The 27,219-nt window shown below is 31.2% G+C and overlaps 3 protein-coding genes across 6 annotated transcripts in view; all 3 read left to right on the top strand.

Annotated features, from left to right (window-relative positions):
• LOC101899509 (centrosomal protein of 104 kDa) overlaps positions 1 to 23,568 on the top strand; it is a 285,464-nt gene extending 261,896 nt beyond the window's left edge. For 3 of the 4 annotated variants that reach the window (XM_059129555.1, XM_059129556.1, XM_059129554.1), the window contains 4 exons: positions 962 to 2,139; positions 10,567 to 10,712; positions 10,928 to 11,029; positions 11,099 to 13,504. In XM_059129555.1, the coding sequence (XP_058985538.1) occupies positions 962 to 2,139; positions 10,567 to 10,712; positions 10,928 to 11,029; positions 11,099 to 11,247 (1,575 nt within the window). In that variant the 3' untranslated portion in view covers positions 11,248 to 13,504. Of the gene's footprint in view, positions 1 to 961; positions 2,140 to 10,566; positions 10,713 to 10,927; positions 11,030 to 11,098; positions 13,505 to 23,535 lie in introns of those variants that run through there. The other variant, XR_009343855.1, reaches the window with a different exon arrangement.
• On the top strand, positions 15,471 to 20,067 carry LOC109614374 (odorant receptor 45a-like). The gene is made up of 5 exons (XM_020039792.2): positions 15,471 to 15,846; positions 15,904 to 16,084; positions 19,148 to 19,610; positions 19,678 to 19,833; positions 19,890 to 20,067. Exons 1-5 carry the CDS (start codon positions 15,519 to 15,521, stop codon positions 19,944 to 19,946), a joined length of 1,185 nt encoding a protein of 394 aa, XP_019895351.2. The 5' UTR covers positions 15,471 to 15,518; the 3' UTR covers positions 19,947 to 20,067.
• Positions 23,569 to 24,338: 770 nt separating the features above from the next.
• LOC131805851 (Na(+)/dicarboxylate cotransporter 3-like) lies at positions 24,339 to 25,034 on the top strand. Its single transcript, XM_059129549.1, has 4 exons — positions 24,339 to 24,471; positions 24,522 to 24,636; positions 24,690 to 24,806; positions 24,873 to 25,034. Exons 1-4 carry the CDS (start codon positions 24,464 to 24,466, stop codon positions 25,032 to 25,034), a joined length of 402 nt encoding a protein of 133 aa, XP_058985532.1. The 5' UTR covers positions 24,339 to 24,463.
• Positions 25,035 to 27,219: the final 2,185 nt, after the last annotated feature.

The raw sequence follows: 27,219 nt of genomic DNA, 5'->3' as shown, positions 1-27,219 counted from the left end.
ACGATCATAAAATCCGAAATAAGCTTCCGATTTCATTCAGACTTGGCACATCTCAATATTTCCATAAACGGAAGATCTGTTATAAAGATGGAAGAGATCGGACCATTCCTTCTGGTACCTCCCCCACATAGGATTCAAGATTTTGAAAAACAAAAACGATCATGAAATCCGAAATAAGCATCAGATTCTCTTAATATTTCACATATCCTATTATTTCTACCAACACAAGATCTGCTGTGAAGATGGGATTTATCGGACCTTTCCTTCTGGTACCTCCCCCACAAAGGGTCAAAGTTCCGAATAACCAAAACGATCATAAAATCCGAAATAAGCATCCGATTCCATTCAGATTTGGTACATCTCAATATTTCCATCAACATAAGCTCTGTTATAAAGATGGTAGAGATCGGACCAATTCTTCTGGTACCTCCCCCACAAAGGATCAAAATTTCGAATAACAAAAACGATCATAAAATCCGAAATAAGCATCCGGCTCTCTTCATATTTCACACATTGCATTATTTCTACTAACACAAGATCTTGTGTGAAGATGGAATATATCGGTCCACTCCTTCTGGTACCTCCCCCACAAAGGATCAAAGTTCCGAATAACCAAAACGATCTTAAAATCTGAAATAAGCACCCGCTTCCATTCAGACTTGGTACATCTCAATATTTCCATAAACGCAAGATCTGTTATGAAGACGGCAAAGATCGGACCACTCCTTCTGGTACCTCCCCCACAAATAAAATAATTTAAAGATCGTAACTTTAGAACACATTTTTAATGCATATTTTTAGGGATAAATAGAATTAGCCATTTTCGTTAAATGTGTGTACCGTTGTGTTTAGTTTTAGACTTTTTTCATAGAAAGAAATTTATACCAGGATTAGAATTCCGAAAAAGTAAAATTTTTTCAAAATTAAATTCCATTTTTAATTTCTCTTCCCCTCATTTCAGGTCGAGCAATTCTATTCTCGGCAATTTCAAGATCGCGAAGATGGCTTGGTACGTTTACGCAACTTCCTCAAAGGTCAGGAGACGGAAACCCAACCGCCCGGCAATTCGAATACCGAAAACACTGCCGGTCCCAACAAGGTGGCACGCAGTGCTGCTTTTCTCCTACATCGTGCCGTACGCGATGCCGTCTATTCGGTATTCAATCAGGCCACAGAAACTGTACGCGTTCTCTTCTTGGAATATGTACCCGGACGGGTGTCACAGAGCGAGGTGGCCCGCTGTGTAGATCGTTTACTGCCCGAACTGCTGGCGAAGTCGGGTGATCCGTCGGCTCGCATACACACCTTGGCCCAGCACACGATACTGAGCATGGCCTCGTGTCCCGAAGTGGCCGAACAGCATTTGGTGGCGCCAGCCCTCTCGCGCACTGTCAGTTCGGGTACCCATCCCCGGCTGGCCTTGAGTCGCATGCAAATGTTGGAGCAGCTGGTCCTGAGTCAAGGCATCAGCACGGACAAGCACAGCGGTTTGACATGTCGTGCCCTCTCGGAATGCGGCTGTTCGGGTATACATCATCCGGCGGAGCCGGTGCGTAAAGTAGCCGAGCGGATTCTTTTGCTGGTGTACAAAGTAAATCCACGTCTTGTGCGCAAACAGCTACCGCCCGATGATGACATAACGCGGCGTAATCTGCTGTATCGCCAGCTATTCACGGAGTTCGATAAGCTGGATTTGGAGCGTAAAACGGAAATGCTGGAGGCGAATAAATATGCGGGCGGTCATAGTTCCAGTGATCCACAATCTCCTCCCTCAAATCGCAGTGCTGTGGAGCATTTACAGTTAGGAGGTGGTGGTGCAGCCAGTGGTGGCAGCTCCGATAGTCGTGCCAGTCCCTATGGATTTTCATGCAAGTCGCCCGACTCCCAATCGAGTCCAATGCGTCGTTCCGAGACCAGAATCCTAAAAAGTCGAAGTGGTCAAACTCTGGCCCAGGCCAATAATCCAGGCACAAGTAATGGCTACAACAGCAGCGGCAGCGGAGGCGGCAGTGGTAAATGCAATGGAAAGCAGCAGTACAATGAGCTGCTGAAACGTTCCATGATATCGGCCAGTAGTTCGCGGAAGAATTCCAATTCGAATTCAAATTCGGAGTCATTTGAAGAGCCGGCGGATGTGATGTAAGTAAGAAGGATGGTGCTTGGAAAAATTTCTTTAAAAAATCCACGTTTATTGGTCTAAAGGTCCTTGGAAAATTTTCTTTAAAAAATCCACGTTTATTGGTCTAAAGGTCCTTGGAAAAAAATCTCTAAAAAATCCACGTTTATTGGTCTAAAGGTCCTTGGAAAAATTTCTTTAAAAAATCCACGTTTATTGGTCTAAAGGTCCTTGGAAAAATTTCTTTAAAAAATCCACGTTTATTGGTCTAAAGGTCCTTGGAAAAATTTCTTTAAAAAATCCACGTTTATTGGTCTAAAGGTCCTTGGAAAAATTTCTTTAAAAAATCCACGTTTATTGGTCTAAAGGTCCTTGGAAAAATTTCTTTAAAAAATCCACGTTTATTGGTCTAAAGGTCCTTGGAAAAATTTCTTTAAAAAATCCACGTTTATTGGTCTAAAGGTCCTTGGAAAAATTTCTTTAAAAAATCCACGTTTATTGGTCTAAAGGTCCTTGGAAAATTTTCTTTAAAAAATCCACGTTTATTGGTCTAAAGGTCCTTGGAAAAATTTCTTTAAAAAATCCACGTTTATTGGTCTAAAGGTCCTTGGAAAAATTTCTTTAAAAAATCCACGTTTATTGGTCTAAAGGTCCTTGGAAAAATTTCTTTAAAAGATCCACGTTTATGGATCAGATGGTCCTTGGAAAAAATTCTTTAAAAAATCCACGTTTATTGATCTAAAGGTCCTTGGAAAAAATTCTTTAAAAAATCCACGTTTATGGATCAGATGGACCTTGGAAAAAATTCTTTAAAAAATCCACGTTTATTGATCTAAAGGTCCTTGGAAAAAATTCTTTAAAAAATCCACGTTTATGGATCAGATGGACCTTGGAAAAAATTCTTTAAAAAATCCACGTTTATGGATCAGATGGACCTTGGAAAAAATTCTTTAAAAAATCCACGTTTATGGATCAGATGGACCTTGGAAAAAATTCTTTAAAAAATCCACGTTTATTGGTCTAAAGGTCCTTGGAAAAATTTCTTTAAAAAATCCACGTTTATTGGTCTAAAGGTCCTTGGAAAAATTTCTTTAAAAAATCCACGTTTATTGGTCTAAAGGTCCTTGGAAAAATTTCTTTAAAAAATTCACGTTTATTGGTCTAAAGGTCCTTGGAAAAATTTCTTTAAAAGATCCACGTTTATGGATCAGATGGTCCTTGGAAAAAATTCTTTAAAAAATCCACGTTTATTGATCTAAAGGTCCTTGGAAAAAATTCTATAAAAAATCCACGTTTATGGATCAGATGGACCTTGGAAAAAATTCTTTAAAAAATCCACGTTTATGGATCAGATGGACCTTGGAAAAAATTCTTTAAAAAATCCACGTTTATGGATCAGATGGACCTTGGAAAAAATTCTTTAAAAAATCCACGTTTATGGATCAGATGGACCTTGGAAAAAATTCTTTAAAAAATCCACGTTTATTGGTCTAAAGGTCCTTGGAAAAATTTCTTTAAAAAATCCACGTTTATTGGTCTAAAGGTCCTTGGAAAAATTTCTTTAAAAAATTCACGTTTATTGGTCTAAAGGTCCTTGGAAAAATTTCTTTAAAAGATCCACGTTTATGGATCAGATGGTCCTTGGAAAAAATTCTTTAAAAAATCCACGTTTATTGATCTAAAGGTCCTTGGAAAAAATTCTTTAAAAAATCCACGTTTATGGATCAGATGGACCTTGGAAAAAATTCTTTAAAAAATCCACGTTTATGGATCAGATGGACCTTGGAAAAAATTCTTTAAAAAATCCACGTTTATGGATCAGATGGACCTTGGAAAAAATTCTTTAAAAAATCCACGTTTATTGGTCTAAAGGTCCTTGGAAAAATTTCTTTAAAAAATCCACGTTTATTGGTCTAAAGGTCCTTGGAAAAATTTCTTTAAAAAATCCACGTTTATTGGTCTAAAGGTCCTTGGAAAAATTTCTTTAAAAAATTCACGTTTATTGGTCTAAAGGTCCTTGGAAAAATTTCTTTAAAAGATCCACGTTTATGGATCAGATGGTCCTTGGAAAAAATTCTTTAAAAAATCCACGTTTATTGATCTAAAGGTCCTTGGAAAAAATTCTTTAAAAAATCCACGTTTATGGATCAGATGGACCTTGGAAAAAATTCTTTAAAAAATCCACGTTTATGGATCAGATGGACCTTGGAAAAAATTCTTTAAAAAATCCACGTTTATGGATCAGATGGACCTTGGAAAAAATTCTTTAAAAAATCCACGTTTATGGATCAGATGGTCCTTGGAAAAAAAATTCTTTAAAAAATCCACGTTTATGGATCAGATGGTCCTTGGAAAAAATTCTTTAAAAAATCCACGTTTATGGATCAGATGGTCCTCGGAAAAAATTCTTTAAAAAATCCACGTTTATGGATCAGATGGTCCTTGGAAAAAATTCTTTAAAAAATCCACGTTTATGGATCAGATAGTCCTTGGAAAAAATTCTTTAAAAAATCCACGTTTATGGATCAGATAGTCCTTGGAAACAATTCTTTAAAAAATCCACGTTTATTGGTCTAAAGGTCCTTGGAAAAATTTCTTTAAAAAATCCACGTTTATTGGTCTAAAGGTCCTTGGAAAATTTTCTTTAAAAAATCCACGTTTATTGGTCTAAAGGTCCTTGGAAACATTTCTTTAAAAAATCCACGTTTATTGGTCTAAAGGTCCTTGGAAAAATTTCTTTAAAAAATCCACGTTTATTGGTCTAAAGGTCCTTGGAAAAAATTCTTTAAAAAATCCACGTTTATTGGTCTAAAGGTCCTTGGAAAAAATTCTTTAAAAAATCCACGTTTATTGCTGGGATGGTCCTTGGAAAAAATTCTTTAAAAAATCCACGTTTATTGCTGGGATGGTCCTTGGAAAAAATTCTTTAAAAAATCCACGTTTATTGCTGGGATGGTCCTTGGAAAAAATTCTTTAAAAAATCCACGTTTATTGCTGGGATGGTCCTTGGAAAAAATTCTTTAAAAAATCCACGTTTATTGCTGGGATGTTCCTTGGAAAAAATTCTTTAAAAAATCCACGTTTATGGATCAGATGGTTCTTGGAAAAAATTCTTTAAAAAATCCACGTTTATTGCTGGGATGGTCCTTGGAAAAAATTCTTTAAAAAATCCACGTTTATTGCTGGGATGGTCCTTGGAAAAAATTCTTTAAAAAATCCACGTTTATTGCTGGGATGGTCCTTGGAAAAAATTCTTTAAAAAATCCACGTTTATTGCTGGGATGGTCCTTGGAAAAAATTCTTTAAAAAATCCACGTTTATTGCTGGGATGGTCCTTGGAAAAAATTCTTTAAAAAATCCACGTTTATTGCTGGGATGGTCCTTGGAAAAAATTCTTTAAAAAATCCACGTTTATTGCTGGGATGGTCCTTGGAAAAAATTCTTTAAAAAATCCACGTTTATTGCTGGCATGGTCCTTGGAAAAAATTCTTTAAAAAATCCACGTTTATTGGTCTAAGGGTCCTTGGAAAAATTTCTTTAAAAAATCCACGTTTATTGGTCTAAAGGTCCTTGGAAAAATTTCTTTAAAAAATCCACGTTTATTGGTCTAAAGGTCCTTGGAAAAATTTCTTTAAAAAATCCACGTTTATTGGTCTAAAGGTCCTTGGAAAATTTTCTTTAAAAAATCCACGTTTATTGGTCTAAAGGTCCTTGGAAAAATTTCTTTAAAAAATCCACGTTTATTGGTCTAAAGGTCCTTGGAAAAATTTCTTTAAAAGATCCACGTTTATGGATCAGATGGTCCTTGGAAAAAATTCTTTAAAAAATCCACGTTTATTGATCTAAAGGTCCTTGGAAAAAATTCTTTAAAAAATCCACGTTTATGGATCAGATGGACCTTGGAAAAAATTCTTTAAAAAATCCACGTTTATGGATCAGATGGACCTTGGAAAAAATTCTTTAAAAAATCCACGTTTATGGATCAGATGGACCTTGGAAAAAATTCTTTAAAAAATCCACGTTTATGGATCAGATGGTCCTTGGAAAAAAAATTCTTTAAAAAATCCACGTTTATGGATCAGATGGTCCTTGGAAAAAATTCTTTAAAAAATCCACGTTTATGGATCAGATGGTCCTCGGAAAAAATTCTTTAAAAAATCCACGTTTATGGATCAGATGGTCCTTGGAAAAAATTCTTTAAAAAATCCACGTTTATGGATCAGATAGTCCTTGGAAACAATTCTTTAAAAAATCCACGTTTATGGATCAGATAGTCCTTGGAAACAATTCTTTAAAAAATCCACGTTTATTGGTCTAAAGGTCCTTGGAAAAATTTCTTTAAAAAATCCACGTTTATTGGTCTAAAGGTCCTTGGAAAAATTTCTTTAAAAAATCCACGTTTATTGGTCTAAAGGTCCTTGGAAACATTTCTTTAAAAAATCCACGTTTATTGGTCTAAAGGTCCTTGGAAAAATTTCTTTAAAAAATCCACGTTTATTGGTCTAAAGGTCCTTGGAAAAATTTCTTTAAAAAATCCACGTTTATTGGTCTAAAGGTCCTTGGAAAAATTTCTTTAAAAAATCCACGTTTATTGCTGGGATGGTCCTTGGAAAAAATTCTTTAAAAAATCCACGTTTATTGCTGGGATGGTCCTTGGAAAAAATTCTTTAAAAAATCCACGTTTATTGCTGGGATGGTCCTTGGAAAAAATTCTTTAAAAAATCCACGTTTATTGCTGGGATGGTCCTTGGAAAAAATTCTTTAAAAAATCCACGTTTATTGCTGGGATGGTCCTTGGAAAAAATTCTTTAAAAAATCCACGTTTATTGCTGGGATGGTCCTTGGAAAAAATTCTTTAAAAAATCCACGTTTATTGCTGGGATGGTCCTTGGAAAAAAATCTTTAAAAAATCCACGTTTATTGCTGGGATGGTCCTTGGAAAAAATTCTTTAAAAAATCCACGTTTATTGCTGGCATGGTCCTTGGAAAAAATTCTTTAAAAAATCCACGTTTATTGGTCTAAGGGTCCTTGGAAAAATTTCTTTAAAAAATCCACGTTTATTGGTCTAAAGGTCCTTGGAAACATTTCTTTAAAAAATCCACGTTTATTGGTCTAAAGGCCCTTGGAAAAATTTCTTTAAAAAATCCACGTTTATTGGTCTAAAGGTCCTTGGAAAAATTTCTTTAAAAAATCCACGTTTATTGGTCTAAAGGTCCTTGGAAAAATTTCTTTAAAAAATCCACGTTTATTGCTGGGATGGTCCTTGGAAAAAATTCTTTAAAAAATCCACGTTTATTGCTGGGATGGTCCTTGGAAAAAATTCTTTAAAAAATCCACGTTTATTGCTGGGATGGTCCTTGGAAAAAATTCTTTAAAAAATCCACGTTTATTGCTGGGATGGTCCTTGGAAAAAATTCTTTAAAAAATCCACGTTTATTGCTGGGATGGTCCTTGGAAAAAATTCTTTAAAAAATCCACGTTTATTGCTGGGATGGTCCTTGGAAAAAATTCTTTAAAAAATCCACGTTTATTGCTGGGATGGCCCTTGGAAAAAAATCTTTAAAAAATCCACGTTTATTGCTGGGATGGTCCTTGGAAAAAATTCTTTAAAAAATCCACGTTTATTGCTGGGATGGTCCTTGGAAAAAAATCTTTAAAAAATCCACGTTTATTGCTGGGATGGTCCTTGGAAAAAATTCTTTAAAAAATCCACGTTTATTGCTGGCATGGTCCTTGGAAAAAATTCTTTAAAAAATCCACGTTTATTGGTCTAAGGGTCCTTGGAAAAATTTCTTTAAAAAATCCACGTTTATTGGTCTAAAGGTCCTTGGAAAAATTTCTTTAAAAAATCCACGTTTATTGGTCTAAAGGTCCTTGGAAAAATTTCTTTAAAAAATCCACGTTTATTGGTCTAAAGGTCCTTGGAAAAATTTCTTTAAAAAATCCACGTTTATTGGTCTAAAGGTCCTTGAAAAATTTCTTTAAAAAATCCACGTTTATTGGTCTAAAGGTCCTTGGAAAAAATCTTTAAAAAATCCACGTTTGTTGCTGGGATGGTCCTTGGAAAAAATTCTTTAAAAAATCCACGTTTATTGCTGGGATGGTCCTTGGAAAAAATTCTTTAAAAAATCCACGTTTATGGACCAGATCGTCCTTGGAAAAAATTCTTTAAAAAATCCACGTTTATTGCTGGGATGGTCCTTGGAAAAAATTCTTTAAAAAATCCACGTTTATTGCTAGGATGGTCCTTGGAAAAAATTCTTTAAAAAATCCACGTTTATTGCTGGGATGGTCCTTGGAAAAAATTCTTTAAAAAATCCACGTTTATTGGTCTAAAGGTCCTTGGAAAAATTTCTTTAAAAAAACCACGTTTATTGGTCTAAAGGTCCTTGGAAAAATTTCTTTAAAAAATCCACGTTTATTGGTCTAAAGGTCCTTGGAAAAATTTCTTTAAAAAATCCACGTTTATTGGTCTAAAGGTCCTTGGAAAAATTTCTTTAAAAAATCCACGTTTATTGGTCTAAAGGTCCTTGAAAAAATTTCTTTAAAAAATCCACGTTTATTGGTCTAAAGGTCCTTGGAAAAATTTCTTTAAAAAATCCACGTTTATTGGTCTAAAGGTCCTTGGAAAAATTTCTTTAAAAAATCCACGTTTATTGGTCTAAAGGTCCTTGGAAAAATTTCTTTAAAAAATCCACGTTTATTGGTCTAAAGGTCCTTGGAAAAATTTCTTTAAAAAATCCACGTTTATTGGTCTAAAGGTCCTTGGAAAAATTTCTTTAAAAAATCCACGTTTATTGGTCTAAAGGTCCTTGGAAAAATTTCTTTAAAAAATCCACGTTTATTGGTCTAAAGGTCCTTGGAAAAATTTCTTTAAAAAATCCACGTTTATTGGTCTAAAGGTCCTTGGAAAAATTTCTTTAAAAAATCCACGTTTATTGGTCTAAAGGTCCTTGGAAAAATTTCTTTAAAAAATCCACGTTTATTGGTCTAAAGGTCCTTGGAAAAATTTCTTTAAAAAATCCACGTTTATTGATCTAAAGGTCCTTGGAAAAAATTCTTTAAAAAATCCACGTTTATGGATCAGATGGTCCTTGGAAAAAATTCTTTAAAAAATCCACGTTTATGGATCAGATGGTCCTTGGAAAAAATTCTTTAAAAAATCCACGTTTATGGATCAGATGGTCCTTGGAAAAAATTCTTTAAAAAATCCACGTTTATGGATCAGATGGTCCTTGGAAAAAATTCTTTAAAAAATCCACGTTTATGGATCAGATGGTCCTTGGAAAAAATTCTTTAAAAAATCCACGTTTATTGGTCTAAAGGTCCTTGGAAAAATTTCTTTAAAAAATCCACGTTTATTGGTCTAAAGGTCCTTGGAAAAATTTCTTTAAAAAATCCACGTTTATTGGTCTAAAGGTCCTTGGAAAAATTTCTTTAAAAATCCACGTTTATTGGTCTAAAGGTCCTTGGAAAAATTTCTTTAAAAAATCCACGTTTATTGGTCTAAAGGTCCTTGGAAAAATTTCTTTAAAAAATCCACGTTTATTGCTGGGATGGTCCTTGGAAAAAATTCTTTAAAAAATCCAGGTTTATTGGTCTAAAGGTCCTTGGAAACAAATCTTTAAAAAATCCACGTTTATGGATCAGATGGTCCTTGGAAACAAATCTTTAAAAAATCCACGTTTATGGATCAGATGGTCCTTGGAAAAAATTCTTTAAAAAAATCCACATTTATTGATCTAAAGGTCCTTGGAAAAAATTCTTTAAAAAATCCACGTTTATGGATCAGATGGTCCTTGGAAAAAATTCTTTAAAAAATCCACGTTTATGGATCAGATGGTCCTTGGAAAAAATTCTTTAAAAAATCCACGTTTATGGATCAGATGGTCCTTGGAAAAAATTCTTTAAAAAATCCATGTTTATGGATCAGATGGTCCTTGGAAAAAATTCTTTAAAAAATCCACGTTTATTGCTGGGATGGTCCTTGGAAAAAAATCTTTAAAAAATCCACGTTTATTGCTGGGATGGTCCTTGGAAAAAATTCTTTAAAAAATCCACGTTTATGGATCAGATGGTCCTTGGAAAAAATTCTATAAAAAAAACCACGTTTATGGATCAGATGGTCCTTGGAAAAAATTCTTTAAAAAATCCACGTTTATGGATCAGATGGTCCTTGGAAAAAATTCTTTAAAAAATACACGGTTATGGATCAGATGGTCCTTAAAAAAAATTCTTTAAAAAAATTCACGGTTATGGATCAGATGGTCCTTGGAAAAAATTCTTTAAAAAATCCACGTTTATGGATCAGATGGTCCTTGGAAAAAATTCTTTAAAAAATCCAAAATTATTTTTGGGTTGGTCCTCGGAAAAAATTCTAATTATTTTTTAAAGCATATTTTTAGGAGATTATTTTTTTTTTTTACTATAAGTTTTGTCTTCTTTCCAGATCTTGTCCATTCTGTGACTGGTCCTCACAGAGCGGTGATCAAACTCAGCTGGATCGTCACTACTGGAAATCCTGTCCATTTCTGACAAAATGTCCCCAGTGTAGTCAAGTCCTGGAAGTGGCTGCCTTAAATTATCATCTGACAAGTGAGTCCAAAATTTTTTTTTAATATATTTTTTTTTTGAAATACCATTCTGCAATTTTGATTTTTATAAAAAAAAGAAAAAAAAGAAAAAAATATATTTTTTCAGTTTTTTTTTAATTTTTTTTAAGACTTTTAGTTATTTTATTTATTTATTTTTGTTTTTTTTTTTTTTTGGATTTTTCAAATTTGTTTCAATTTAAATCTTCATTTTTTCAGAGGAATGCGAGGTCAAGGACAACTACATCATGTGTGAAAGATGCACAGAGTCGGTACACAAGCAGCTCTACGATCTACACCAAATGGAGGACTATTGTAGAGGTGGGATTTTCTTTTCAAATTTTTAAAAAATATTTTTTTTATGAAATATCATCCAAATTTCTTTTGCAGAATTAAAAACCGGTGCAGCCCGTTGTCCCTTGTGCCACGATGATGTCCACTTACCTTTGGATGGTGGCTGGAAGCTTCATCTGCTGAGTGCCTCTGGTTGCCCAGGCAATACAAGAAGACGTTCCAAAAAATCCACTTCATCTTCGTAAATTTTTCACCAAAAAGAAAAGAGAGAAAAAAGAGAATGGATTGTTTACAAAAAATACTCGCTCATATTTTCATGGAGAGACTACCATTTATTTTTTTCAACTCTCTCACATACACACACAGTCCACTATCTGCCTTTATAAGATATATATGTATGTGTTACTGATATAAGAAAAATAATTTAGAAAAAAAAAATTGGCTAAATGAAATTTGAGGACTTGCAAGCGAAAGAAAAATATTGAAAAAAGTAATCAAAAAATATTGAAAAAAAAAATGGGAGCTTGAATATTTGATATCTGAAATGCGATAATAAATTCATGTTTGGCTCTTCTTTTTAGGGACTTAAAACTTAAGCACATTTTTGAAACTGAACCTAGACAAAAAAAAAACAAATGAAACTAAATTTAAGATTAAAAAAAAATTAAAATAATTATAAAAAAGGAAGAAATCCTGTCTTAAGCTGTTATGAGACTTTTTGCAGAAACACACATTTTTTGGAGCTTGAACATGAACATTTAAATTAAAAAGAGATAAAATATAGAAAAATCGGTTATAAAGATGATTTGATTTTTTTGTGAAATTCAAATCTTTTTTAAAACCATTAAAAAAAAAAAAGAAAAATAAATATTCTCACGAATTTTTGCAAAAACCTGCTATTGATTGATAGATAGCCATTTCAAAATTATAGATTTATCGACACCAATGAAATCAAATCGAAATAAAAATAGAATCCAAAAGCACGAACTTACAGGGCAGCAAAATACTGAGACATAAAGAGATGGATTGAATTTAAAAGAAAATATCAAAAAAAAAAGTAAAAAAAAATAAAAAATTTTAAACACACAAAATTTTCAAAAAAATAATATTTTTGTTAAAAACAATTAGCAAAGATTTAGATTCAGTTTTTTGAAAAAAAAATATTTTCAAAACATTCCAAAAAATATTTTTATAATTAATTTTATTGAATTGAACTCAATATTTATTCTCAACAGCATTTCAAAACCAATAAAGAAAGTCGCTAAGTGGGGCGGACCGACTTTATGATACCCTACACCCCTTTGCATATTTAGTAGAGCTTCATAAAACAAATAAAAAATAAAACAAATCGGATGCGAGCTATAGCTATATTCTGGTACCTCCCCCACAAAGGGTCAACATTTTGAATAACCAAAACGATCATAAATTCCGAAATAAGCATCCGGTTTTCATATTTCACACATCCCCTTATTTCTACTAACACAAGATCTGCGTTGTAGATGGGATATTTCGGTACACTCCTTCTGGTACCTCCCCCACAAAGGGTCATAGTTTTGAATATCCATGAAACTCATAAAACGCGAAATTAACTTTCGAATCTAACCAGACTTGGTACATCTCAATATTTCCATCAACACAAGATCATTTACAAAGATGGTAGAGATCGGGCCATTCCTTCTGGTACCTTCCACACAAAGGGTCAACATTTTGAATATCTATGAAGCTCATAAAACGCGAAATTAACTTTCGAATCTAACCAGACTTGGTACATCTCAATATTTCCATCAACACAAGATCATTTACAAAGATGGTAGAGATCGGGCCATTCCTTTTGGTACCTCCCCCACAAAGGGTCAAAATTTTGAATAACAAAAAACGATCATAAATTCCAAAATAAGCTTCCGGTTCTCTTCATATTTCACACATCCCATTATTTTTACTAGCACAAGATCTGCTGTGGAGATGGGATATATCGGTCCACTCCTTCTGGTATCTACCCCACAAAAGGTCAAAATTTTGAATATCTAAGAAAGTTCATAAAATGCAAAATTGACATCCAATTCCATTCAGACTTGTCACATCTCAATATTTCCATCAACACAAAATCTGTTTTAAAGATGGTAGGGATCGGACCATTTATTCTGGTACCTCTCCTACAAAGGTTCAATGTTTTGAAAACCCAAAAAGGTCATCAAATCTGAAATAAGCATCCGGTTCTCTTCATATTTCACACATCCCATTATTTAAACAAGATCTGCTGTGAATATGGGATATATCGGTACACTGGAAAATTTTGAATATATATAAACAATCGAACATTGGCTGAGGGTATACATCTGTCTGCAATACCTACTGACACTTTGTAACATGTTTTAATATTGTTTTTTTTTTCGAGTTTGCTTCTCCATTTTTTCCTCTCCAGTATTTTAAGGCCCCTGTAAGATTTATTCAAAACTAATAAAACATCTACAGATCAACCAAACACAACTCTAAAACAAATTAGAAAAAAAAACAAATATATAAAATTAAGTTTTATACATTTATACATATATAAATAAACACATATATAATTTATTTAATATATATATCTACAAATCACTGATATATAATTGCATACTCGTATACTTCCTATGTTCAATTTTTTTTTGTTAGGAACAAACAATTTGTTACTATTTGTTTTTAAGCAATTCTGTTAATCCATTATGTTCCTATTTTGTTAGCAAAAATACTATTTGTTTATTTAATTTTAAAAAATATATATATTTTTTTCTTTTTTAAAAAATAAGTTGAATATATTAAAATTAAGTTAAACTGAATTTCATTTGGCTGATGACAAGTTATGGCATTTGTGGATTGCCAATCAGAAATGTCTAAGTGACGGTGGCATCTCTAATATCATTGTTACTGGTTGGCAACATCAACCACGTAAAAGTGTTTTTGGCAACACTTACAATAGCCGTTGATAACAGAGATGAAAGGAAACCAGAAGTGAAGAAGAAATAGTTTCCCTCCATCCTCACCTCTCTTTCTCTCTTTTAGTGTTCTCTCAAACGCACCGCACCGTTCATTGCCTGATTGGAGAGTTAAAAAGCACCCTTTTTTGCCAATTGTCACAAAATTATTTTTAGCTATTGGCAACGCCAAATGAAATACAGTTGCCAACCACCCTCAAATCCCTGATGTCAATTTGATTAAAATTTCATCCCCTCTCCACAGAACAAATTGTTAACCCTTTTAGCTTTTGTTACAAACACCAATGTCTCAAAGAACAAAGTTTTCAATTATTTTTTAGACTAACCCAAACTTCAAGAATAAAACTCTAGTTAAACGTCCGTTAAATCTAACCCCTCCACAATTCAAAATGTAACAACAATTATTAGTAAATTAATGAATAAACAAAAATACAAATACAAAATACAAAATACAATTAAATTGTAGTTGACAAAAGAACAAAAAAATAAATAAAACTGATTCTGAATAAAAATGTAAAACCAAAAAATTTAAAGATTAAATGAGTTTTATTTCTTTTTTTTTTTACATTTTCAAAGAACGAGAATTTTTTAAAAATATATTTAGGGACCCTGAAAGTAATGTGGATTTTTGAACACATTTTTAAGGACTCACCAAGTAAGGACCCTGAAAGCAACATTGTTTTTTAAATATTTTCAATAGAATATGGATGGAATATGAATTATCAGAAAATTCACAAAACAAGTTCCTTCTGAGTACTTTACCCACTGGAAGAGTATTATGTGCATAACCACGTCTTCGTATAGCCTCCACATGACGGTACCTCCTAATATTCGATATTTTGATGATTTTAGCGACATTTTTAACCCGAGTTTTTTCAAATTTCGTATTAAGAGTTCGTAATGGGAACTACAGTCTATGACAGAAAATTGTCTATGTAGGTTCAGGTCTTCATATAGGCCCCATATATCAGTACCTCCTTATATTTGATATTTTGACGATTTTAGGTATAACATTCACCGAAATAATTTGAAATTTCATATTTTAAGTTCCTAATAGGTACTAGAGCCTGTAACAGAAAACTGTCTATGCAGGGTTAGGTCCTTGTATTGCTCCGATATACGATACCTACCTATATTCGGTATTTTGATGGTCTTCGTATAGCCTCCATATAACAGCACCTCCCAATATTCTGTTTTACTTATTTAAAAATCATTTTAAGGACCATCAAAGGAACTATTTTTGAAATACCTAAATTCGTCGATTCTTCTGGAAAATATTTTTTTTTTTTTCAATTTATTTACTTCTCCTTAACGAACACTTTTCCGACATAAATATTTAAGAGACAATTTTCTTTTAATTTCCCAATATGTGCGAAAGTGTCAGCCAATTAAATCTTGGTTGAAAATTAGCAATGCAATAACAACAAAACAATTATCAAATAATTTGATTGTGAATTTTTGAATAACCAAAAACGGAGGCATACACCTAGACATTTTCCAATACCCACTGTCATTCGTCAGTGAAATTGCTTGGTGTGTGGAAAATGTCCGATACGGAAAGGCAAAACTTGGATTATTTGCCCGTGCAGTTTGGAGCCTTTATGGTCTTGGGTTTGGATATTGGTGTGACCCGTCGGAGTGCGCTACTCAAATCGGGCTGGACGTTCCTCTTCAACATCCTCTGTACGGTTTTTATGGAATATGGATTTGCGAATTTCGTCATTAACAGCATCACCGACATTGATGCCATAACCTCTTCTCTGTCCATGTTTAATCAGGGCATGTTGCTGACATTCAAGGTTCTGGTGATGGTTTTTAAGGGTGATGAAATGTTGAAGTTAATATGGGATATGAATCGTTTGGCACGGGGAGGTAAGTTTGGGGGATTAGGGAGGGAGAAATTTAAAATTTTATTATTTCGATTTTCAGCCAATGCCAAGGAATGGGAAATCTGGATTTCGGAAAATCGCATGGGAAAGTGGATTGCCTTGGGTTACTATTATTGCTGCTACATTGCTGCGACCATAATGGCTGTTATGCCCTGGCTTTTTATGCTCTATGAATATGTCCAGGGAAGGGGAGTTCATCTTCGATTGCCATTTCAATTGCAGTAAGTTTGAATTGAGAGGATACTTTTAGAAATAAATTCTGAAAAAATATTAAAAAAAAAAATATTTTTTTAAAAAATGTTTAGAAAAGATATTTAAAAAAATTCTTGGAAAAAATTCTTGGAAGAAATATTAAAAAAAATCCAAGCCTTGGAAAAAATATTAAAAAAAATATATTTTTAAAAAATTCTTAGAAAAAAATATTAAAAAAAAGGTTCTTAAAAAAATACTTCTAAAATGGGCCTTTAAAAAAAAATATTTCCTAAAAAAATCACCTATATAAATGGGCCTGGAAAAAAAATCGACTTGTATAAAAAATTATTTTTTTTTTAATTTAAAAAAAAAGTTTAAATTAAAAAATAAATAAATTTTTAAATAAAAATTTTAATTTTTTAAAAAAAGAAATTTTAAATTTTTTAATAAAAATTTTAATTTTTTAAAAAAGAAATTTTACATTTTTTAATAAGAATTTTAAATTAAAAAAAATTAAAAAAATATTTAAAAAAAAAATTAAAAAAAAAATATTTAAAAAACACGTGTAAGTGGGTCTTATAAAAAATATTTGTATAAAATTCCACTTCAAAATGGGCTTTAAAAATATTTTTAAAAAATACACGTCTAAATGGGTCTTGAAAAAATATTTAAAAAACATCTAAATGGGCATTGGAAAAACTTTTAAAAAAATCAACGTCTATAAATATTTAATTTTTTTAAATTTTAAAAATTTAAATAAAGTTTATATTTCTGAATAAAAATTTTAAAATTAAAAAAAAATATTTATAAAAAAATCCTCGTCTACAAATATTTAATTTTTCTAAATTTTAAAAATAATTATTTAAAAAATATTTTTAAAAAAATCGACGTCTAAAATATTTTATTTATTTTTTTAAATTTTAAAAATGTATAAAAAATATTAAAATTTTGAATAAAAATTTTAAAATTTAAAAAAATTTAAAAAAATATTTTTAAAAAATCCACGTCTTTAAATGTGACTTGGAAAAAATATTTTTAAAAAATCCACGTCTTTAAATGTGACTTGGAAAAAATATTTTTAAAAAATCCACGTCTTTAAATGTGACTTGGAAAAAATGTTTTTAAAAAATCCACGTCTTTAAATGTGACTTGGAAAAAATGTTTTTAAAAAATCCACGTCTTTAAATGTGACTTGGAAAAAATGTTTTTAAAAAATCCACGTCTTTAAATGTGACTTGGAAAAAATATTTTTAAAAAATCCACGTCTTTAAATGTGACTTGGAAAAAATATTTTTAAAAAATCCACGTCTTTAAATGTGACTTGGAAAAAATATTTTTAAAAAATCCACGTCTTTAAATGTGACTTGGAAAAAATATTTTTAAAAAATCCACGTCTTTAAATGTGACTTGGAAAAAATATTTTTAAAAAATCCACGTCTTTAAATGTGACTTGGAAAAAATATTTTTAAAAAATCCACGTCTTTAAATGTGACTTGGAAAAAATATTTTTAAAAAATCCACGTCTATAAATGTACCTTGAAAAAAATTTAAAAAATCCACGTCTATAAATATACCTTGAAAAAAATTTAAAAAATCCACGTCTATAAATGTACCTTGAAAAATATTTTTAAAAAATCCACGTCTATAAATGTACCTTGAAAAAATATTTTTAAAAAATCCACGTCTATAAATGTACCTTGAAAAAATATTTTTAAAAAATCCACGTCTATAAATATACCTTGAAAAAAATTTAAAAAATCCACGTCTTTAAATGTGACTTGGAAAAAATATTTTTAAAATATCCACGTCTTTAAATGTGACTTGGAAAAAATATTTTTAAAAAATCCACGTCTATAAATGTACCTTGAAAAAATATTTTTAAAAAATCCACGTCTATAAATGTACCTTGAAAAATATTTTTAAAAAATCCACGTCTATAAATGTACCTAGAAAAAATGTTTTTAAAAAATCCACGTCTATAAATGTACCTTGAAAAAATATTTTTAAAAAATCCACGTCTATAAATGTACCTTGAAAAATATTTTTAAAAAATCCACGTCTATAAATGTACCTTAAAAAAATATTTTTAAAAAATCCACGTCTATAAATGTACCTTGAAAAAATATTTTTAAAAAATCCACGTCTGTAAATGTACCTTGAAAAAATATTTTTAAAAAATCCACGTCTATAAATGTACCTTGAAAAAATATTTTTAAAAAATCCACGTCTATAAATGTACCTTGAAAAATATTTTTAAAAAATCCACGTCTATAAATGTACATAGAAAAAATATTTTTAAAAAATCCACGTCTATAAATGTACCTTGAAAAAATATTTTTAAAAAATCCACGTCTATAAATGTACCTTGAAAAATATTTTAAAAAATCCACGTCTATAAATGTACCTTGAAAAAATATTTTTAAAAAATCCACGTCTATAAATATACCTTGAAAAAAATTTAAAAAATCCACGTCTATAAATGTACCTTGAAAAATATTTTTAAAAAATCCACGTCTATAAATGTACCTTGAAAAAATATTTTTAAAAAATCCACGTCTATAAATGTACCTTGAAAAAATATTTTTTAAAAAATCCACGTCTATAAATGTACCTTGAAAAAATATTTTTAAAAAATCCACGTCTATAAATGTACCTTGAAAAAATATTTTTAAAAAATCCACGTCTATAAATGTACCTTGAAAAAATATTTTTAAAAAATCGACGTCTATAAATATACCTTGAAAAAAAAATTTAAAGATCCACGTCTATAAATGTACCTTGAAAAAAATATTTTTAAAAAATCCACGTCTTTAAATGGGTTTTGGAAAAAATATTTTTAAAAAATCCACGTCTTTAAATGGGACTTGGAAAAATTATTTTTAAAAAATTCACGTCTTTAAATGGGACTTGGAAAATATTTTTAAAAAATCTACGTCGTTAAATGGGTCTTGGAAAAAATATTTTTAAAAAATCCACGTCTTTAAATGGGACTTGGAAAAATATTTTTAAAAAATCCACGTCTCTAAATGGGACTTCGGAAAAATATTTTTAAAAAATCCACTTTAATCGAAATTTTTTGACCCTTTTTGCAGATTCTTCTTTGTCAGTGGTAATGGTTTTCACATTTCGATTTTCTATTATATCGGCACCCTGTTGGTGGTTCGGGCCTGGTTCAATATGTCGGTGGGCATTGATACCCTCTTCGGTTGGTATATTTTTGCCGTGTCTGGACATTTTCGCATTCTACGCCATAAAATCAAGGAGACCGCCCTGAAGATTGATGCCTACGACAATCATCGAGATTTTGTCAGCGATGTTGCCGCCTTCGTAAGCTATCACAATCGAACATTGAAATTTACCGAAAATCTAAATCGTTTGTATGGTGAGATATTATGGAGTGAAATATCGATGAGTTGCCTGCAGTTGTGTTTCCTACTCTACTCGCTGACCAATGATGAGAATTTCGCCAATATTCCATTTCATTTTTTTGCCTCGGCCGCCATAACCATGCAGTTGATGATTTACTGTTTCGGTGGGGAGAAGTTGAAAAATGAGGTACGTTAAAGGGGGGGGGAGGGGGATATCTCCCTGCTCTCAAATAATTCTGATTTTTCCTCCTCAGAATGACATGCTGTGCCATGACATCTATATGGCCATGCCGTGGGAGAAAATGTATCCCTCGGAGAAAAAGCTGATGCTGTTGCCTTTGCTAAGGACCCAAAGGGAAATTTCCTTGAAGGGCTTATATTTTGTAATCAATGTGAATTTGTTGGTGTTTGTAGGTCGCGGCAAATTCTTCTGTTTCGAAATTACTAAAGTTCAACTTTTTTGCAGATTTTCAAGACAGCCTTTTCTTTCATTACCCTGCTCGGAGCCATGAAGGAAATATAGATCGCAAATAAATCGAAGAGATTTTTCTTAAATGCACCATTTTTTAAGCACCTTTTAAAGTAGAAGTTATTTGAAAAATATATTTGACACCGTAGACCACTAAAAAGTTGTCCTTAAAATTTTTCCTAAAAAACAAATCTTCTAAGATAAGGTCTTTAGGTATGGATTATTTGAAAAATTATATATCTAAAAAATCCACGTATCCACTTTTTGTACCCTCAGCCATATGGCAGCCATACGTCCCTCATCGAACTAACAGTTTTAGACCCTAGGTCTCTTTGGACCAAATCCGTTTCAGGACATTTGTAAGTCGATCTAGCGATGTCCGTCCCTCTGTCTGGCTGGTGCGCATGATAACCTTCGAAGGGAGTATCCGATTTTTTATTTTTGTTAAACTTAGATCGAGTTCGGAGATGGTCAAAATCGGGCCACTCATTCTGGTACCTCCCCCACAAAAGGTCGAAATTTTCAAAAAATATATTTTCTGCACAGAAAGAGAAATGATAATCCGATTTTGCTCCAACTTTGAAATTCCTCATATTTGCATCAGTGCTAGTTCAGGTGTGAAAATTAACAATATCGGTTCACTCCTTCTGGTACCACCCCCACAAAGGGACAAAATTTTGAATATTTATGAAGCTCATAAAACACGAAGTTAACATCCGATCCCATTCAGACTTGGCTCATCTCAATATTTCCATCAACACAAGATATGTTATAAAGATGGTAGAGGTCGGACCATTTCTTCTGGTACCTCCCCCACAAAGGGTTAACATTTTGAATAACCAAATGATTATAAAATCCAAAATTAGCTTCCGGTTCTCTTCATATTTCACCCATTCCATTATTTCTACTTACACAAGATTTGCTGTGAAGATGGAATGTATCGGCGCACTCCTTCTGCTACCTCCCCCACAAAGGGTCGGAATTTTGAATAACCACGAAGCTCATAAAACGCGAAATTAACATCCGATTCCATTCCGACTTGGTACATCTCAATATTTCCATCAACACAAGATATGTTTTAAAGATGGTAGAGATCGGGCCATTCCTTCCGGTACCTGCACCACAAAGGGTTAACATTTTGAATAACCAAATGATTATAAAATCCAAAATTAGCTTCCGGTTCTCTTCATATTTCACCCATTCCATTATTTCTACTTACACAAGATTTGCTGTGAAGATGGAATGTATCGGCGCATTCCTTCTGCTACCTCCCCCACAAAGGGTCGGAATTTTGAATAACCATGAAGCTAATAAAACGCGAAATTAACATCCGATTCCATTCAGACTTGGCACATCTCAATATTTCCATCAACACTAGATATGTTTAAAAGATGGTACAGATCGGACCATTCCTTCTAGTACCTCCCCCACAAAGGGTTAAAATTTTGAATATCCATGAAGGTCATAAAACGCGAAATTAACATCCGATTCAATTAAGACTTGGCACGTCTCAATATTTCCTTCAACACTTGATATGTTTAAAAGATGGTACAGATCGGACCACTCCTTCCGGTACCTGCCCCACAAAGGGTTAACATTTTGAATAACCAAATGATTATAAAATCCAAAATTAGCTTCCGGTTCTCTTCATATTTCACCCATTCCATTATTTCTACTTACACAAGATTTGCTGTGAAGATGGAATGTATCGGCGCACTCCTTCTGCTACCTCCCCCACAAAGGGTCGGAATTTTGAATAACCATGAAGCTAATAAAACGCGAAATTAACATCCGATTCCATTCAGACTTGGCACATCTCAATATTTCCATCAACACTAGATATGTTTAAAAGATGGTACAGATCGGACCATTCCTTCTAGTACCTCCCCCACAAAGGGTTAAAATTTTGAATATCCATGAAGGTCATAAAACGCGAAATTAACATCCGATTCAATTAAGACTTGGCACGTCTCAATATTTCCTTCAACACTTGATATGTTTAAAAGATGGTACAGATCGGACCACTCCTTCTGGTACCTCCCCCACAAAAGGTCAAAGTTTTGAATAACCAAAACGATTATAAAATCCGAAATATGCACCCGGTTCTCTTCATATTTCACACATCCCATTATTTCTACTAACACAAGTTATGTGGTGAAGATGGAATGTATCGGCGCACTCCTTCTGGTACCTCCCCCACAAAGGGTCGGAATTTTGAATATCCATGAAGCTCATTAAAAGCGAAATTAACATCCGATTCCAATCAGACTTGACACATTTGAATATTTCCTTCAACACAAGATATGTTTCAAAGATGGTATAGATCCGACCATTTCTTCTGGTACCTCCCCCACAAAGGGTCAAAGTTTTGAATAACCAAAACGATTATAAAATCCGAAATAACCGTCCGGTTCTCTTCAAATTACACACTTCGCAATATTTTTATTAACCCAAGATGTGGTGTGAAGATGGAATGTATCGGCGCACTCCTTCTAGTACCTCCCCCACAATGGGTCGGAATTTTGAATAACCATGAAACTCATAAAACACGAAATTAACATTCGATTCCATTCAGACTTGGCACATCTCAGTATTTCCATCAACACAAGATCTGTTGTAAAGATGGTAGAGATCGGACCATTCCTTCTGGTACCTCCCCCACAAAAGGGTCAAAGTTTTAAATAACCAAAACGATTATAAAATCCGAAATAAGCATCCGGTTGTCTTCATATGTCACCCATCACAATACTTTCATTAACCCAAGGTCTGGTGTGAAGATGAGATATATCGGACCATTCCTTCTGGTACCTACCCCACAAAGGGTCGGAATTTTGAATAACCATGAAGCTAATAAAACGCGAAGTTAATATCCGATTCCATTCAGACTTGGCACATCTCAATATTTCCATCAACACAAGATATGTTTTAAAGATGGTAGAGATCGGGCCATTCCTTCCGGTACCTGCCCCACAATGGGTCAAAGTTTTGAATAACCAAAATTATTATAAAATCCGAAATAAGCATCCGATTCACTGCATATTTTACACATCTCATTATTTCTACTAACAAAAGATCTGCTGTGAAGATAGAATATATCGGTCCATTCCTTCTGGTACTTCCCCCACAAAGGGTCGGAATTTTGAATATCCATGAAGCTCATAAAACACGAAATTAACATCCGATTCCATTCAGACTTGGTACATCTCAATATTTCCATCAACACAAGATATGTTTTAAAGATGGTAGAGATCGGGCCATTCCTTCCGGTACCTGCCCCACAATGGGTCAAAGTTTTGAATAACCAAAACTATTATAAAATCCGAAATAAGCATCCGGTTCTCTTCTAACTACACACATCAAAATATTTTTATTAACCCAAGATGTGGTGTGAAGATGAAATGTATCGGCGCACTCCTTCTGGTACCTCCCCTACAAAGGGTCGGAATTTTGAATAACCATGAAGCTCATAAAACACGAAATTAGCATCCGATCCCATTCAGATTTGGTACATCTCAATATTTCCATCAACACAATATATGTTATAAAGATGGTAGAGATCGAACCACTCCTTCTGGTACCTCCCCCACAATGGGTTAAAATTTTGAATATCCATGAAGGTCATAAAACGCGAAATAAGCATCAGGTTCTCTTCATATTTCACACATCCCATTATTTTTACTAACAAGAGATCTGCGTTGAAGATGGGAAACATCGGTCCACTCCTTCTGGTACCTACCCCACAAAGGGTCGGAATTTTGAATAACCATGAAGCTAATAAAACGCGAAGTTAATATCCGATTCCATTCAGACTTGGCACATCTCAATATTTCCATCAACACAAGATCTGTTGTAAAGATGGTAGAGATCGGACCATTTTTTCTGGTACCTCCCTCACACATGGTTCAAGTTTTGAATAACCAAAACGATTATAAAATCCGAAATAAGCATCCGGTTCACTTCAAATTTCACACATCCCATTATTTTTAATAACAAAAGATCTGCTGCGAAGATGGGAAACATCGGTCCACTCCTTCTGGTACCTCCCCCACAAAGGGTCGGAATTTTGAATAACCATGAAGCTCATAAAACACGAAATTAACATCCGATTCCACTCAGATTTGGCATATCTCAATATTTCCTTCAACACAAGATCTGTTGTAAAGATGGTAGAGATCGGACCATTCCTTCTGGTACCTCCCCCACAAAGGGTCAAAGTTTTAAATAACCAAAACGATTATAAAATCCGAAATAAGCATCCAACTCTCTTCAAATTTCACACATCCAAATATTTTTGCTAACACAAAATCTGTTCTGAAGATGATATATATCTGCGAAACCCTTCTGGTCCCTCAACCACAAAGGGTCACAATTTTCAATACTTTTATCTGTCATAACTTGCGAAAATTCTCAGCAATTCTTTACCAGGAACCCAAAATGGATTTTTTTTAATTTTGAATTCACCTCAGTAGCCTTTGAAAACAAAATATTTCAAAAAGAAAAAAAATTGAAAACAATTTTTTTCATTCCAAAAAATAATCTCCTAACAGACGGTTCTGTTTCTGCAATCGAATATGGAAGAGTAAGTATTTCAAATCTCTGAGACAATTTTACCTCAAAATTCCATTGTAGGGATATTAAATTTGGAAAACGTCTACGCAATTGCTGTCGCATCCATCACAATGGCTTCTTTAATTTCCTGTCGCCGCTGGTGCTACTACCCTTGGTGTTTCGGGAACCTACATTGGTATGTATTTTCAGTTTGTGATGCATTAACTATTTTCTTAATATCCCGAATAGGAATACCGCACCCTATATCTGCTGATATTATCCTTGCTTTGGTATACCGTCGATGTCATACCCCAGGGTGTTACGGCAGTCCTGCCTATGGTATTGTTGCCCATTTTTGGGGTTATGGTAAGAAGGAAAAATGTTTGTTTTCTCTTAATTTTCCAAAAAAAAAAAATTTTTTTTCATCATCAGTCCTCGACGGAGGTGTGCATGTCCTACACCCAGGACAGTCAAATGGTATTTGTCTTGGCCTGTTTCATGGCCATAGCCATGGTGAACAATAGATTGGATCGTTTTTTGGCTCTGAGACTTTTGAGGACAATTGGTGTAAATCCGATGAGGTATGACCACTAAACCTTCTCTCAAGATAGACCAGGACTTACAAAGGATATAATTTTCGTTCCTTTAGAATTTTAGCCTTCTTGATGGTTTTCACGTTCATTTTGTCCGCCTTGATACCAAATGCCTGTGCCTGTTCCCTGATGATACCCACAGCAAGGGCTATGCTATCGATTCTGGATGAGCTGGGTGTTTGCAGAGCCTTGGAGGAGAGAGACATGGAAATTGGTGATGGGTAAGTAACATATTTTTAATTTGATGCGGAACCCAAGGAAAAATTTTTTATCAGGAAAAACATATTAAAAAACAAAAAGAAAAATTAAATTTAAATCAACTATTTAAAAAAATATTTTATAAAAATATTAAAAAAAATATTTTATGAAAATATTAAAAAATATTTTTTAAACATATTAAAAAAATATTTTTTTTTAAATATGAACAAAAATATATATAAAAAAAGAAAATTAAATTTGATATAAAAAAATTAAGAAAGAAAAATTAAATTTAAATCAACTATTAAAAAAAATATTTTATAAAAATATAAAAAAATATATTTTTTAAAAAAATATTAAGAAAATATTTTTTAAAAATAAAGACATATTTTTTAAAATATTAAAATAATAAAAAAATCATTATTAAAATAAATAAATTAATATAAAAGAAATATTCAATAAAAATATTTTATAAAAATATTTTTTTAATATTTTATTTTTATTTGTTTTTTATATTATTTATTTTTTCAAAAAAAAAATATTTAAAAAAAAATTAATTTAAACCAACAATAAAAAAATAATTTATAAAAATATTTTCTAAAATTTTTTTTTTAAATATGAACAAAAAATATTTATGTGTTTGTTTTCTCTAGTATTTTCTACAAAAAAAAATATGTGAAAAAAAGGAAAAATTAAATTTGAATCAAATCAAAAAAAATATTTTTAAAAATAAAGAAAAAATTTTTTTTAAAAATTTAAAAAAATTGTATAAACATATTAAAAAAAATATATTTTACAAAAATGTGTTTTTTAAAATATGAACAAAAAATATTTTCTGCAAAATATATTTAAAAAAACAAAAGGAAAACTTAAATTTTCATCTACTATTAAAAAATATTAAAAAAATATATTTTTTTAAATATTGACAAAATATTTTCTAAAAATATCAAGGAAATATTTTTAAAGAATATTAAAACTTTTTTTTAAATATTAACAAAAAATATTTTATAAAAATGTTAAAAAAATATTTAATAAAAATTTTATAAAAATATTAGAAAAATATATACAAAATAATAAAAATATTAAAAAAATAATTTATAAAAATAATAAAAGCATATTGTATAAAAAATATAAAAAAAATTGAAATATAAAAATAAAAAATTTTATAAAAATAACAAATTTTATAAAAATATCAAAAAAAAATTACAAAAATGTGAAATTTAAATCAACTATCAAGAAAAATATTTAATAAAAATAAAAAAATGTTTTTTTTTTTAAATATTAACAAAAAAATAAAAAATATTTAATAAAAATATTAAAGAAATATTTAATAAAAATATTTTTATATAAATGTGACCAACAATTATTTTTTTTTCAAAAAATATTTAAAAAACAAAAAGAAAAATTAAATTTAAATCACTATTAAAAATATTATTTTGAAAAAATATTTTTAAAATATTTTTTTTTAAATATGAACAAAAAATATTTTCTGAAAAAAATATTTAAAAAACAAAAAGAAAAATTTAATTTAAATCAACTATTAAAAAATTTTTATAAATATATAAAAAAATATTTTGTAAAGAAAAATTTAAAATATTTTATAAAATATTAATAAATATTTTTTTAAAACTATTAAAAAAAATTTCTAATATATTAATAAAAAATTACAAAAATAAAAAACATATTTTATAAAAATATTGAAAAAAAAAATCTTTTTTTAAAAATATTAGCAAAATTATTAAAAAATAATGCATAAAAAATTAAGAAAAAAAAAAACATTTTTTTGAATATAAACAAAATATAATTTCTGCAAAAAAATAAATATTAAATCAATTATTAAATTAATATAAATATAAAATATATTTTATAAAAACATTAACAAAATTATTTAAAAATATTAAATAAAAAATTAAAAAAAAACATTTTTTTAAATATTAACAAAAAATAATTTCTGCAAAAAATAAATACTAAATCAATATTTTATAAAA

This window comes from Musca domestica, unplaced genomic scaffold (assembly GCF_030504385.1).
Source record: "Musca domestica strain aabys unplaced genomic scaffold, Musca_domestica.polishedcontigs.V.1.1 62, whole genome shotgun sequence".
Classification (NCBI taxonomy): Eukaryota; Metazoa; Arthropoda; class Insecta; order Diptera; family Muscidae; genus Musca; species Musca domestica.
This window is presented reverse-complemented; position numbering and strand designations above follow the sequence as displayed.